Genomic DNA, 16,144 nt, shown 5'->3' with positions numbered 1-16,144 from the left:
TGGGCAGGTTAGTGCACTGGGGGCCCTGGGGCTTGCTTTGTGCTCTTGGACAAATTGCCTTCATTCTTTGGGCTCCCTGTATAAAATGAAGGGAATTTGGATTAGATGACTTCTCCATTTTCTTTCTAACATATTTTGATCTTTGCCACTTCTGAGGCAAGCTAGGCTTAAAAGTCATGGATTCGAGGCTAATAGGGAGCTTGGTGAACAGAACCAGACCTAAAGATGGGAGGAGCTACGTTCAAATCTGGCCTAGTTGTGTGACCCTGGACAAGTCATTTAATCACCATTGCCTAGTTCATACCACTCTTCTGCCTTAGGACCAATACTCAGTATTGATTTTAAGATGGAAGGTAAGGATTAAAAAAAAAAAGTCAAAGGCTTGTGGATTTAGATCAGTAAGGGACCTCATAGAGCCAGGGCCCTCATTTTAGAGAGGAGGAAACTGAAAGATCCAGTGACATATCCAAGGTCATACAGGTGGCAAATGACAGGGCCAGGATGAAAACTTGGGTCCCCTGAGTCCAAATCCAATGCTTCTTCCACCAGAAGTCTCTTCATTGTGTGTTATATCTATATTAAGTTTTCTGAAGCAATGATGCTTACAGTCCTACATCCTTTGCTTTCTGGTCAATATCAACTATAGCATCTTCAGGTGGTCCTAGCTACTATGGCATCAGCCACATCCTTCAGCCTAGTCTCCTGGGCCAGCAGCCTTGGGCCACTAACAAAGGGCTCTCCTTGCCATCTCTAGCAATTATCTGTTACACAAATACCCACTTGGGATTAATTGCATTTGATATTTAAAAACAAGACAAAAAAACACATTAGATTTCTTTTGAGTTAAATTATCTGAAAAATTGTCCTGTAGCAAGCTGCTGAACAAGAAAAGGATCATTAAGGGGGGAAAAAGGAGTGAAAGAGCCCTTCATTAAGGGGTGGGGACAAAAGACAAGACTTCCAGGATGGGAGAGCATGAACCCATTCTCCTGCCCCCCTCCCCTCCAAAAAGATGAGCACCAAAGGGTTAAAGTCATTTTCATTAAAATTTAAATTTCAGTAGGCGATCTCACTCCAGCTTTTCAACACTCCCCTTCTCCCCTCCCTTCCTCTGCCCCTTCCCCGGTGCCTCTGAACGTTAGGCTGGCAACCATTTCATATTTCAATCTCGGCAGAACAAATTGAATTAGATGTTGAAACCAAACTCGGCTCTGTTCTCCAAAGCCTACATGCTCGGCTAGCGCTAATCCTTTTCGTTGCTGCTGCCGAGCCCTGAGAGGCTCAGCAAGAAATCTGCCCCGCCACAAAAGACAAAAAAAAGGGAGGAGGTGGGGGGAAAAAAAGCAAAAAAAAAGCATGTGGGTTAAAAAAAAAAAAGCCTTGCTGAAATTGTCTTCTTTTTGACACTCGGGCCTTAGAGGGCCGGAGTCAGAGCCTTACATGGTCTATCATCAGGAAAAACCAACCGTGTATGTAGGGAGGATTAGTCTTTTGCCCCTAGAATTTTGCTCTGCCTGCCCTCTTTTCCCAAATGAGAGAGAGAGAGAGAGAGCGCTGAGGCTCTTCTCCTTACCCCTTCTCTCCCTTTAAACAATAAGAGAATCCCACTCCTCTTATTGGAATTGCAGGGCTCAAGTCAGAATCAGAGCTTTATTTTTTACAATATTTTCCCCGCCGATGGATGCCTGTCTTCTGCCCCTCCCCCCCCCCACTCCTCCCTCCTTCCCTTGGTATTTCCAACCCCAGTATGTAAATCATACGGGAGAATGTCAATTGGAAAGTTTCCGATGGGGAGATTCATCACTGCCATATCACTGCCAGGCTTGTCCTCTCAATTTCACACGTGGAAATCATCCCTTTGCTACTGACCTTCTTTTTAGACTAGGGGAGTCTAGGGATTTGTCTGGGAGTTCAGGGCAAAGAGTTCGAATCCTGACTTTGGTCAAAAGGAGAAAGGGCCATTTAATGGTCTCAACTGGGTCCCTGATTTATGTGAATCCCCAAGGATCCAGGGGGGTGTAAAGCAGAAGAAATAATAAACAAATGAAAAAGCCCCGATCCCCTGAAATTGAATAGTTAGCTTATGTGAATAGGGTCACAGAATCACACAGTATTCTAGGGTCAAAGAGATCTCACTGGCCATCTAGTCAATTCAGATTAGAAAAAGGAATTTCCCCTTTGGCTGTGCCCAATGAGGGGTCCTGTAGCCTTCCCCTGAAGAACTACTCCCCAGAAAAGAAGCCTATTGCTTTCTAGAGGAAATGAGAATTTCATCATCATCTTTTATGTTGTTTCTTGGCAGCCTGCACGTTTCCTTCCCCTCCCTGGCATGGCTCTTATGGTTATGAACTTAAACTAGTTGTTTTGCCATACCACACTCACTTCTTCTGATTCTGCTCTTTGGACCAGAGCAGAACAAGTTCAGACCCTCTTCAGGTGATAGTGTCTCAAACACTTGCCAAAGATCAAGTCCTCCTGCCCTGAGCAGTCTCTCCTCCAAGCTAAACCTCCCCATTTCTTTTCTTTTTTTTAAATGCTTATCTTCCATACTGTGTTTTGGTTCCAAGGCAGAAGAGTAGTAAGGGCTAGACCATGGGGGGTAAGGGACTTACCCACAGTCACACAGCTAAGTGTCTGAGGTCAAATTTGAACCCAGGGCCTCCCATCTCTGGGCCTGGCTCTCTATCCACTGAGCCACCCAGCTGCCCCCTTCCCCACTTCTTTTAACTGATCCTTATACTTTGCCATTCTGCTCATCCTTCTCCAGACACTTATAATATGACCCAAACCAAAAGGACCAGGGCAGAGAACAGCAGGACTAGAACAGAGAGAAACTCAGTCCTGGAAGTGATGTTTCATTTAATACAAGCCAAGGTCCCATTACCTTTCCTTGGCTCCTATAATATGCTATTAATTAATATTGAATTTATACTCCACCCTCCCTTCCCTATAACTTCCCTATATCTTTTTTAAACAAATTGCTATCAGCAACAGTTTATGTATGTCTAAGTCTTTCTACAAGCAATGGCAACCAATATATGTGCAGTTCAATCAAATGGTTTTCCTTTGTTTTTGTTTTGGTAATCAATAAAGATTTAATAAATATACACACATACACATAAACATACAAATGCACACATATATGTGTATACATATACAAATGCAATGTTCATGTGTATATATACACATATATCCATCCATCCATCCATCCATCCATCCATCTATCTATCTGTCTATCTGTCTGCTCATCCATCCGTCTATCTGTTATAAAAAAAGACTTTGGGTCAGTTCATGGAAAATTTTCCCAGCAATTGCAGTTGCCCCAAAGTGGGATGGGCTGCCTCCTTCCAGTTGCTGTATTTCTCCATAAAAGAAGTCTTCAGGTAGAATGAAGTCAAGTGAACAGACATTTACTAAGTATCTACCATGTATCAAGTACTAAGAGAAGCCCTGGGGATGAAGAAGGATAAAAACCAAGCTAAATAAATGAAAATCAGTCCCTGTTCCCAAAGAGCTCACAGTCTAATGGGGGAGACATCATGTAAATGACCAGGTGTGTCCTAAGAAGATCCAGACAGGACACACTGGAGATGATTTCAGAGGGAAGGCACTAAGATCAAGCAGAATTGGGAAAGGCTTCCTGTACAAAGTGGAATTTTAGTGAAGAACCAAAGGAAAGGGGCAGAGATGAGAAGGGAGAATGTTCTGGGCACAGGACAACATCAACAGAAAATGCTCAGAATTTGGAGATGGCTCATCTTGTGCAAGGAGTAGCCAGGAGGCCAGCATCACACCTCTGAGGAACACCTGGAGAGTAATGAAGTGTGAGAAGAATGGAGAGGCAGGAGGGGGTCAGGTTGTGAAAGGCTTTGAATACCAAACAGAGGGTGAATGACTTCTTGTCAGGGACAACGTAGAGGGGATTCCTGTTCATCTTATAGGTTGGACTAGATTAGAAAGGTCAGGTACCTGGCCTACTATGCCAGCCTGAACCAGATAAAATGTGATTGGTAAATATTTAACAAAATAAACATAAAACATAGATAATGTTAATATGTGGTTTCTAAGACAATATGCTACCCGCAGAGACCTTTATAGAGGATTTAGTGGAGTTTGACATCATTAAACTAGATGACAACTGAGGTCCCCAGTTATAAATCTATATTATTATCACAAAGATTATTTAGATCAACTCTAATTTCAATGATAAGGAAATTTAATGCCAGAGATGCTATCTAAGTTGAATAAGGTCAGATAGGATTTGGTGTATATACCAGGTGTATATATATGGGGTGTATGGGGTCCTCAGGGAGGAGTAGTATCTCTGGTATGGAGGGCTTGTCGTGCCCTTCTAGGGCAGCTCTCCAGCCTCTGACCCTCACCTGACACCCAGCTCTCACTTGTAGCTCCCAGTAGCTGCTAGCATGCGGCAGCGGCCACACCCTGGGCAACAGCTTCAACAGGCTGTCTAAACCTTGTGAGGGTAGCCATCGGGTCATCGACCCATGGTGAACCAGGGCTTTGCTCACCCAGCATGTGAAGACTGCTTCGGCGGAACAGGCGGAAGAAACCAACAAGAAGGTTCAACGGCTGAGAGGGCGATGCAGCAAAGCACTGTGGAGTGCTTAGGGCGTGTTGGAGCACAAAAGACAACATGGCCATCCAATGCAGCTGAGGAAGTCTCCAGGTGTAATGATTTTTCGTGCCAATGGACCCAGGCTTCCAACACCGAGAGAGTGGGACTGTCTCTGTGCATTGACTTTTCCACTTAAATCTTCATGCACAAGTGTCTTTGTGCACAAAAACGCACAAAGACAATTGTCATCCTCGGTTACCGAGAGACTACTACTACTATTATATATATATATATATATATATATATATATATATATATATATATATATATATATAAATATGAACCCTAGATCTAATACTCTTTCCACCCTACATCTTAATAAAATTCATGGCTTTGAATGGTCACTTACTGTTCTATGTGGGATTCTTCTCTTCTCTTCCCAGTTAGGCTGTAATGGAGAGAAGTCTAAAAGAAGGGTGGTTCTAGGGACAAAAGGTATGTAGCTGGTCTCCATGCTGGTTGGTGCTTCCTTGTCCTATGCTGATTTATGATACTATCTTACTTGAGAGAATGGTTGTGAAGACTGTATTTTATAAACTTGGAGGGGCTGTAAAACTGTGAGTGATTAATATTATTTTGGTTATAATCAACATTATGAGTAATGTTGAACAAATGGTTAATGCTGGACATTAGCTGGATAAAACTGAATTATTTGCCTGAAGGTTTGTTCCATGAAGATGAACATATATGAGCAATTCAATCCTGAAAAATACAATCATCATCAATCTCCATTTACTGCGCACCTGCCAGGTGTAGGGCCCTATGCCGGGTGCTGAGGGCACAGTAAAAAGTGTGCTCATGCCTGAAGTGGGCATCCTCTGTGATTACAGTTTATCCTGAGCATTCCTATCTGCAGGTAGGGTTGTTGCACACTACCTGTTGTCTACATGTATATGTACATTCTAAAAATTTTCCAGAAGCAGTAGGGATTACAAATGGTGGACAAATGTTACTGGAAGCCAAGCTCCTCATGTGACATCCAGATGGAGGGTGTTCTGAGTCAAATCTGTGTCAACCGATCTTTGCCTTCCCTACTCAGTCATCCGGGTGTGAAAAATCCAGTGCTTGATAACAACAGCAATAATCTGTCAAGCTCTTGGCCCTGGAGGTGCTGAGGTGTTGGAGATGATGGGCAAACAGTGCTCAGAGGGACACTGCTCCCAAACAGAATCATCCACGCAATCATTGAACATGAAATAGCACCAAGGACCCAGCTAGAGGGAGAAGACCCCAACTTGGTCATCCCAGATGGTCTGGCAGCAACATGGGAGACAATTACAAGCCAAAGGCTGGATTTGGGGTGGCGCTGCCCAAGGTCATGCTTTCAAGTAGTTATAATACAAACAGCTGCAAAAATCGTAAGTAAGCGTATGAACAGTTTATACATATCCACTATTCTAAAAGCTCTGTGGGACATTTTCCCTTTAGCATGGGGATACTGATTTCTTCACACTCAGTTCCAAAAAGAAACTATACTCACCATTGCCTGCTATACATAGGTTATATTTTTAGAGGCAGAAAGGACAGGACTTTTTCATAGCTGGGGCTGGTCTGCTGGAGGGCCAATTTGATGCACTAGATTAAGAGTCAGAAGATATGGATTTGAATATGGTCACTGCTATGGAGGCAGCTATCTGAGCCTGGAGTCAGGAAGATTCATCTTCCCGAGTTCAAATCTGACCTCTGATACTTATTAGCTATGTGACTTTGGGCAAGTCACTTCACTCTGTTTGCCTTGGATTCTTTATCTATAAATGATCTGGAGAAGGAAATGGCAAACTACTTTAGTATCTCTGCCAAGAAAACCCTAAATGGGGTCACAAAGTTGGATATGACAGAAATAACTGAATAACACATTACCTACTGAACACTAGAGGCTAATGCTAATGTTCCATAAGTACTGAATTTTGGAATCAGGAAGGACCTATGATTGAGTTCCCGCTCTGCCATTAATTTCCTTGTATGACCCTAGGCAAGTCATTCCCCTCTGACAAGTCAGAGCTCTATATTCCGAAAAGGGGGAGGAGAGTTAGGCTAGACAAGGTCCCTTCTAATTCTAAACCCATGATCCAATGATTCTATTTATTCTCAAAATTAGTGAATGGGATAAGCTAATATCTCCCCCCTCACCCCTTGATTTTCCAGATCAAAAATAACGCAGGTAGAAACACAGTGTATTTTCCTGAAATCAGCCAGAGATTGACAGAGTGGAAATAGAATACAGGTCTCCAAGCTTCTAATTCCTGACCCACACAAGCTGGTGATTGCTGCTGACTGGCGGGGCAGAATGGTACAGAGCGGAGAGATAGAGCTGATGGTCACAGTATTTAGACACACAGTGTTGATAACTGGTATTCAGACAGGTGCCCAAGAAGATGACTGTTCAGTTATCATGGCCTTCTTTCAGAAAGAATTCTGTTGTCTATCCTCTGAAGTCAGGCGGAAAAAACAAAATAAAATAAAAAAAAGAAAGTCCTGGTCTACCAGCCTCTGAAGGCGGCAGAAAGAGTTGTAGTACCAGATCTTTGGCAAATGAGATGGTCAAAAATCAACTCAGAGGATTTTAGAACCAAAAGGGACCATAGGACAAAGAACATTACAACTGGAGGGGACCTTATAAGACCACAGACGTAGAGCTGGAAGGGGCTTCAGAAGCCATTTTTTCTAATGCTCTCATCTTTACAGATAAGGAAACTGAGGCTGGAGGGGGTTAACCTATCCAAAGTACCCTCAGGGACTCTGTACTCCAGGATAGTAGCAGGTGAATAAGGTACCATCCCATCCCAAACCCTTTTTTAGGTGGAGTGGAACTGAATTCTCTAGGTTGACCTTGATACTTTTTTCTTCTTCCAAAATTCCCTGTTATGGTCAAAGGTAAAAGCACTCAATAAAGTTCCCAAGATCCTCTTATAACCTCTTATATAACACTCTTATAACCTAAACACCCAAGCAGTGCCCAATATTGTTGTTGCTAGATCCAAAGCATTTTTCATCTCCATCTCCTTTCCATTCATGGAATCATCATTCTAGTTTAGGCCCTCACCACCTCCTGCCTGGATTACTGGGATGGTGTCCTCAATGGTGTCATCCCTATACCAGGTCTCTCCACATAGCTGCCAAAAGGATATCTTGTTATTCCTCTACTCAAGAAATTCCAATGGCCCTTCTATTACCCTTTAAGATCAAGTATTATTCCATCCTTTTCTTATTCTTTTAAAAGTTTGCTTCCATGTAGGTTTTGTAAAGTATATAGTTATTATACACACATATGAAGAAATAAAACTTGTATTTTATTATTATATTATACAAGTAAATCTGTATATATTGGGAGATGTATGCTTGAATTTTTTATTTTTTAAAAAATTGATATGGGTGTATGATCAACAAATTTGGGGGATCACTGTCCTGGAGAACAGAAGTCCAGAGCTGGAAGGCACCTTCATTGAACCTAATCTTTTCATTTTACAAATGAGTAAATCGAAGCTAAGAGATGAGAAGGTTATACAGGGCAGCATTTAATTCAGGTGTTCTGGTTTCTAGCATTTTCTATAGTTTCCTACAAGTTCTATTCCTTAGCCCCACAGATCCCAGAGCCCCTAATGAGTCCTGGGCTGTATTTCACTTCTGGATGGTTGCTAATTGCTTAAAGCTTATCAACAATCAGCAAATTAGTACATGATGCTTATGTTGACTGGCCTGTTCTCAGTATGGAATTGTGTTTAGTTCCTTTTTTTTTTCTTTAAATAAAACCCTTCTGACTTAGAATTGAAACTAAGTGTCAGTTCCAAAAGAGTAGTAAGGGCTAGGCAACTGAGGTTAAGTGATTTACCCAGAACTACAGAGTCAGGAAGTGTCTGAAGTCATATTTGAACCCAGGACCTCCCACCTCCAGACTTGGCGCTCTATCTGCTGAGCCACCTAGCTACCCCATGTTTGGTTCTTTAGCTGAGGTCTTCTTTACACATCAGTGGCCAAAAGCATATCTGAATGGTTTAAGTTGAGCTCAGTGAGGGAGACACTGACAGGGATGTCTCTGTCATTTACCTTCGGAAAGATGCATTGTGTGGGCCAAGGTAGACTGTAAAATGTGAATAATGATGACTTGCATGAGAAATGTGGTTCCCAATCTTCCTTCTGAGGATGAAGCCCCCCTTTTTAACGTCAAACAATTTCACCCTCTCTCCCCACCTCTAATAGAAATAGCAGACTATTAGTACCTGTGAACCAAGAAAACATACATAGGCTAAATGACAATGTTTGGTAGAGATTTGCAGACCTCTCCCAATGACTCTGTTGTGCCTTGAGAGATCTTTGAACTGGAGCCAAGGGTCAAATCTGGCCACCACTTGTTTCTATAAGGCTCAAGAGTCAAGAATGACTTTTACATTTAAAAATATGATAGTTTGATGACCCCTGGTCTAGAATATGGGAGTCACTGTCACCAAAGGCATCCTTAAGGTCATAAATATCTGGAAAAGGAAGTAAGCTGACAGGTCAGTAAGTGAGAGTGAGGACAGATGAAATATTACATTGGCATTCCTGAAAAATGAAGGCCCTGGGAAAATACCCAGGATACCCCTAATGGATCCTCAAAGGGAGATATAGAGAAAGACACAGTTACAAACTACTTAGGATGAGAAGTTACAGGTTGGGTTGTGATCTGTTGAGACCCCAGAAGTATTCCAGCATGAAATTTGCCATAAGTCTACCATTTGGCTCCTATGCCTAATCGTATTTGGTTTGTGGGTTAAAAAAACAAAACACCATTTTTTTTAAAGTATACCTTTGCTATGCAACGGATAACTAGGAGGATGGGGTGTCTGTCTACCTATATTGATCCATCTGTCCATCTGCATCTGTTCTGTCTGTCCATCTCTCTCTCCCCTTCCCTTTCTCTCTTTCCTTATCTCTCTCTCTCTCTCTCTCTCTCTCTCTCTCATACACCTACACTTACACACACACACATTATTTTAATTAAGACTAATAGAAGCCCCACTGAGTGATATTGAATGCACCAAACTATAGACAAAGGCTTCCTCATGGAGGAGGTGTCCATTGACACTGGGATTAGTCAGTCAATAAACACTTAGTATGTGCCTACTGCATGCTAGGCCCTGTGCTAAATGCTGGGCATATCAAGAAAGCCAAAGATGGTTTTTGCTCTTCAAGAGCTCCCAAATGAATGCAGTAAATAACAATTATGTACAAACAAGCAGTAGACAGGAGATATGCAACAGAAAAAAAAAAACCCCAAACACTAGGATCAAGGAAATTCAGGAAAGGCATCCTGTAAAGTGTAGGGTTTTAGCTGAGGTCTGAAGGACAAAGGAAGGAGGAAGCAGAGGTGAGGAGAGAGAACACACCAGGCATGGGGGACAGCAAATGGAAGCGCCCAGAGGTGAGATATGGAAGAACAGCAAGGAGGTCAGCGTTACTGGATCAGAGTGCTGGGGGAACAGGGGACAGATGAGGTATAAGAAGAGAAGAAAGGTGGAGGGAGGAACAACCAGGTTAAAAAGGGATGCCAAAGAGAAGATTTTCTTTTTGATCCTAGAGACAAGAGAGAGATCCTGGAGTTTATTCAAGAAGCATTTAAGAAGCACCTGCTATATGTAAGATATAAGGGTCGAGAATTCAGGTCCTGCATCTGACACATCTCTGTGACTACGGGAAAACTGCTTGCTTACCCAGTGCCCAGGCCACCACAACATGCATAGAAGTTGTTAATTTAAATGAGTGGAAAAAGGGTGAATACTGGGGGTACTTGATGCTGATACAATTGTAGGTCTATAGAAAAAGAAATGGTTAGAATTGGATCGTGGAGATCCAAAGACAAAATGAGAAATAGTTTCTGTCCTCAGGGAGCTTACATTTTAGGTCTATAACTATTCTTTATGACATATATGTCATATAGAATATATATTATATATACAAATAACATAAAATTAAGCTTATTTATTTTTCTAAATACAATCTAACTGAGGGAAGGCAGGAGATGGGAAAAAAGGCTTCCTGAAGGAAGTGCTGAGTGGGCTGAACCTTGAAGAAAGCTCAGGCATCTAGGAGACAGCAGTTAGAAGACAGACTGCTGAGTTCAGAGGCTCCCAAGTAGGCGGACTGGTCAACGTGTGCAATAAGCTTGGAAAAGAAAGGCAGACTGTGAGGGGTTCTAAACCCCCAGGGGAAGAGTCTGTGATTTGTTTTATAGGTGATAAGAGTGGGTCACACAAGGTCCTTGAATGAAGGAGTGATGTGATTGGAGCTTTATTTTAAGAAGATCACTCTGGTAACTATTTTGGGGGGATGCATTGGAAGAATAGGAAGAGCAGCAGTGTAGACCAAAGGACGTCTTCAGGATGGTGGGGGACATGGAGAGTATGACCTTCAGTTTGTTCCACAAACAAGACTCTCCAAGTCCAGACTCCCAAGAATTTTCTATGGCCAACTCTGAGGCCTGGAATGCCCTCCCTCTTTGTCTCTGCCTTCTGGCTTCCTTTGCTTACTTCAAGGCCCAGCTAAACTCCCACCTTCGTGAGGAAAACTTTCCAGGATCCTCTTAATTCTAGTGCTTTCCTTCGGTTAAGTGTTTCCTATTCATCTTGAACATGGTTTATTTGTACGATTTTGGTTCCTTCCTGTCTCCCCTATTAGACCATGAGCTCCTCGAGGGGAGGGGCAGCCCTTTCTTCCTTTTATATCCCCAGGGCTTAGCATAGAGTGGGAGTTTATTAAATGTGGATTAATTAGTTGATTGATGAGTGAGAATGAACTGACAGGACACGGCAACTTGTGTGCGTATGGGTATGTGCGTGTGTATAGTGTGCTTGAACCCATTCACTTGTTTCACAAAAAGTCACCCACAAAGGAACATGAGAGTGTTAGTTTCGGCTATTACCAGCCTAGGCTCAGCTAACAGTGGGGTCTGGGGTAGAAGAGTCCAACGAATGCTACAGCTCTTGAGGAGCTTTGTCAGGCCCTCTCACATCTACATGACCTGAAGGCCTGGGGTCATAGCCAGATCAAGGAGGGCCCTCTGGCCCTTCAAAACTCCCCCAACTCAGGAAAGGGAGGAGCATATGGAGGGATAAAGCCCAGTGAGATAGGCTTGGTTCCTTGGACCAACATGAGGACAGGTGGTTGTGGTAGGGCCAGAAGCCAAGCTTTTTTACCCCTACTAGCAAGTTTTGCTTGCAAGTCAAATGACCCTGTAGACTAGAAACTGGGACCATGACGTACAATCTGTTGTTTTGCCACTGGTCATGGGATCAGAGGCTCAGAGCTGGAGGGGACCTTAGAGGGCTCTGTTTATTCCGATTTTTCCAGCCCATAATAACGTAACTAACCCCTACTTCTAGGTAGTACAACAGAGGTCCTGCCTTTGACTCTGAATTGCCTGTCTTTGTTCCAAGACAGGAAGGTGCCAGAGTACTTAAAGAGTGGGGCCAGGAGACAATTGCCAGACCAGAATGCCACATGGGGTCAGGGCCCGAGTCCTGGGACTGGGAAGCAGGAACTTGGGATTTATGAGTGGTGGCTAACCAATACCTTGTATGATTTTTAAGGGGACCACAAACCTAGTGAGCTAATGATGTGGCACAGGGGCCAAAAAAAGGTCCTTGGACAAAGGCTGTATTACTGAAGGTCAGAACATTAAGTAGGAAGAAGAGCCTACTATACTCAATTCTGATCAAGCCACATCTGGAGGACTCTGTTTTGTTCTGGGCTATGATTCTAGAAGTGCCCCCAAAATGGACCGCATCCAGGATGGAGAGTAAATTGGGAACCACTGAAAAATGGCTCTGGGAGAACTGGTCTGCCCCCAGGGATGGAAAGAGTGTCTGGTTGGCTCCAAAGGGCCAAGCTTAGCTACGGACAACAGGTGGAAGTTGAAAAGGCTGATTTGGGCTTGATGGCTGGAAGGAATTCCTCACAATGAAAACTGTTTGAAAATGAGATAAACCGACTCAAGGGATTTTAGATTCTCCTCAACAGTGACTGTTGAGTGGAGGCCAGAGACCAATCAATCAGCAGGAATTTATTAAGAACCTACTATGCGCTAAAAGTGACTCTCAAGGATGTGCGTGTGTGTGTGTGTGGGGAGGGGGAAGAAGAATTCTTGCAAAAGTCCTTGGGGATCGCTGCCAGTCTTGAGGTTCTGTGAGCCTGTCTCTTCTTGGGTCTGACTCTGAAAATCTGCCATTCATCTCCTGGGTCTCCTATGGTCGTTGGTGCACTGATCTGTTGATACGTCTGCCTAAGATATGGGGAATGATGGGCCCATTTCCCTCGACTTTGATTCATCAGAGGCTGGTGGCCATCTGCTCTCCCCTCTGCCCCTCTCCCGCTGAGGCCAAAATGCATCCCTTTCCCAGAGGCTCGGAGGCCCAGAGGCCCCTCATCCCCAGCTCCCGGCAGAAATAGGGAAGGCGTACCTCTCTCCACCAGGGAGCTGCTGAAGTATCTGCTACTCGCCGCCCTCGTTTTCGCCCTCGTTTTCGCCCTCCTCCAGCTGCTCCAGGATCTCGTCCAACACCACAGACCGCCTTTTCTTTGGGGAATCTGTAGGAGCCCAGATGGCAGAAGAGAAGAAATGAACAGCCGAGAGGGTTGGGAGGCAGGAAGACAGAAAAGGCAGAAAGAAGGGGAGGAAAAAAAATGAATATTGTAAGATAGGCATCAGCCCATCACAGTGAAGAGCACAACTTCTCCTTCGACCCAATGCCTGGGTGGTCCCCTAAGCATCTTTTCAGAGTTCTATTGCCCTCAGGAAAAGTAATCTCTTTCTAAAAAACCAGGCAGAAAATCCCTCATGTTCTCATTGCATCCTTCTCAGGTCTATCACACTGAAGGGAAACTAAAGTTAGGATGGTTGGAGATTAGAGAGAACAAAGGAAGGAATTTTTCTTTTCTTTTCTTTCTTTTTTTTTAGTCAAAATCACTCTTTAATTAAGGGCAAAAGGGGTTCAGTGCTAGGAGGCCTTGACAGAGCTGCGCACTACACACAACTGCTCAGAGTCCGAGGGTTGAACTCTGGCCGCTCTGGTCACAGACCCCTGGGAATGCCCAGGAATTTTTCTTTGGATAGCCTCAGCCAACAGGGAGGCATGGCCTGGCTATTTCTTGTTTCTTTTTGAGAGGAAGAGGAAACTCTGGGCTACTCTACAGATAGTGACAGGGGACCAGGATGGGGAGACAGGATTGGAAAGGGCTGCCTTTTCACTAGTTCAATAATAGTCAAGGGAGTTAGAAGATTGTAGCCAGGGTTCACAGATTTAGGGTTGGATAGGATTGTCATCTAGTCTAAATCTAAATCTAAATTTCCTCTGTAGAGGAAAAATGAAGTATAGAGAAAGAAAATGACTTATCTAAGGTCACACAGGTAGTAAGTAGCAGAGATGGGATTTGAATTGATGTCCTTCCACCCCAAATCTAGCATGTGTTAGATATGGAGGATAAGACATAGCAGCTCCTAAAAAAAGTTTCCTGAGCCTAGGGATTCCATCCAAAGTTTGCTGTCAAGCCTGGTTTTCCTCACTCTTCTGATATGGGCACCTCTTGAACTCCACCCTCTTAACTGCATCCCTGAACTCTTCCAAAATGAAGGCTTGGCTTGGAGTGTGGGTGACCTGAGGTCCTCTCCACCTTTACCTTTGGGATCCTTGTTCTCTCACCTTTCATCATCAACATAGGAAAGCGTATTCTTTCCAAAACCACCTTTTCTCACCAGTTTCCCCTCCATGAGAGGCACAGTGGGCAGAAAGCTGACCCTTGAAGTAGGGAGATCAAGTCCTGCCTCTGACAAATATGGGAGCTGAGCAAAAAACGACTCTTGAGTTACAGCGAAGACAATGACCTGCATTTGACCTAGTCCAAATCTAGGGCTTCCCTAGATCAATGAGATCTCAGGCCTAGTGCCCAAGCCTCCTTTCCAGAACACCAGTCTCTGGCAGAAGCCATGGTATTATACCATGGATTTAGAATCAGAAGAGATCTCAGAGGCCATCAAGTCCAGCCATCTCATTTTACAGATAAGGAGACTGAGTTAAAAGAGGTGAGATATCTTGTTTACAGCACTGAATCTAGAGCCAGGAAGACTTGAATTCGAATCCAGAATCAGACACTTAACACTTGTGTAGTTCTGAGCACATCACTTAACCTAATCCTTGTTTGCCTCAATTTCTTCATCTGTAAAATAGGGATAATGATAGCATTTACCTTGTAGAGTTGCTATGACAATCAAATAAGATAGTAAGCATCACATAAATGCCAGAAATTATTATTATTATTATTATTACTGTCTAGGGTCACACAGCTAGTAGATATATAAGGTGGAATTTGAATATATGTTTTCTTGACTCCAAGTTGAGTGGTAAGACTGGAGATAGTGTGGCACAGTAGAAATTAGATCTGTAAGTCAGGCAGGTCATGCGATCCCAGCTCAGAATCAAAGGGCATCCAGAAGTCCTTGATAATGAGGTTCTATTCACATCTCAGTGTACTGGTAATGTCAATTGGTGGAGTCGGAAGGATGGGAAACAGATGGGAATTCCCTAGCTCCCAAGGGCAGAGGTAGGTTCTGGGTCCTGCCTTAAGCAGGGGAAGTGGCCACCTTTATCTTTGTGGTGACCAGTTGTAAAGCACCAGAAAGAAATCAGGAGGAGAGCTCAGTCCTCTTGGATGGAGCCAGATACCACACATGGCTTGTTTTCTCGTTTTCTCCCTCCCCTCCCCATCAGAGGCCTCAACTCTCATTTGCTTCTTCATAATCATCAGGTTCGGGTGGTACACAATGGCCTCCGGAAATTGAATTCGAGGGAAGGTAATGGGATCTGTGGCAGCGGCGGTCAGAAATAGAAGGGCAGGAATGACAAAGTAGGAATGAGGAGCCTGTCAGAGTAGCTATTGCTTCCAACAATGGGGAGAGAGCTGGCAAGGAACCCAAAGCCCTCTCCTCTTTCCCAGAGCTGGATGGACCAGAGGGCAGCTCTGGAGGTTGGCAAGTCATCAAGGACTCACCTAGACCCCCCAGGGGCTAGGCCCTGCACAAGATTCTGGCAATCTGCCAGGCCTGAATTAGTGATTGTCAATCAATCACCAGTGCCCCAGCCCAATGTCTATCTGAGATGATCGAGTTGGTGGGGAAAGGGAGGAGAGGAAGAAGGGTGGGCAATACTACCCCTGGAAAGATTCTTACTGCTACACTCTACCTAGATAAAGCCCTTTTGGGATTGTGGATTTAAATTTGGAAGGGATCTTAGATGTTGTCTAGTCCAATCCAGAGAGAGTATAGTATAGAGAATGCTAGATTTAGAAATCAGAAAGATGTGGATTTTAATCCTGCCTCAGATATTTACTCTGAATCACAAAATGAAGGGGTTGGACCTGATGACCCCTAACCCTTTCATTGTACAGATGAGGAAACTGACCCAGAAGGGGAAGCAATTTGACCAAGGCCAAATTGGTAGTTAGAAGGACACAAGTCATAGTTCAAACCCAGATGTTGAGACT

General features: G+C 43.7%; 1 protein-coding gene across 4 annotated transcripts in view; it reads right to left on the bottom strand.

Annotated features, from left to right (window-relative positions):
- Window positions 1-16,144, bottom strand: part of RBM19 (RNA binding motif protein 19) — a 177,309-nt gene that overhangs the window by 21,398 nt on the left and 139,767 nt on the right. For 2 of the 4 annotated variants that reach the window (XM_007489996.3, XM_007489999.3), the window contains exon 24: window positions 13,069-13,195. In XM_007489996.3, the coding sequence (XP_007490058.1) occupies window positions 13,101-13,195 (95 nt within the window). In that variant the 3' untranslated portion in view covers window positions 13,069-13,100. Of the gene's footprint in view, window positions 1-12,658; window positions 12,891-13,068; window positions 13,196-16,144 lie in introns of those variants that run through there. The other 2 variants (XM_007489997.3, XM_007489998.3) reach the window with 2 other exon arrangements.

The sequence above is a fragment of the Monodelphis domestica genome, chromosome 3 (genome assembly GCF_027887165.1).
Source record: "Monodelphis domestica isolate mMonDom1 chromosome 3, mMonDom1.pri, whole genome shotgun sequence".
Lineage (NCBI taxonomy): Eukaryota > Metazoa > Chordata > Mammalia > Didelphimorphia > Didelphidae > Monodelphis > Monodelphis domestica.
The sequence above is the reverse complement of the archived record's forward strand: the minus strand, read 5'-3'. Positions and strand labels throughout refer to the sequence as shown.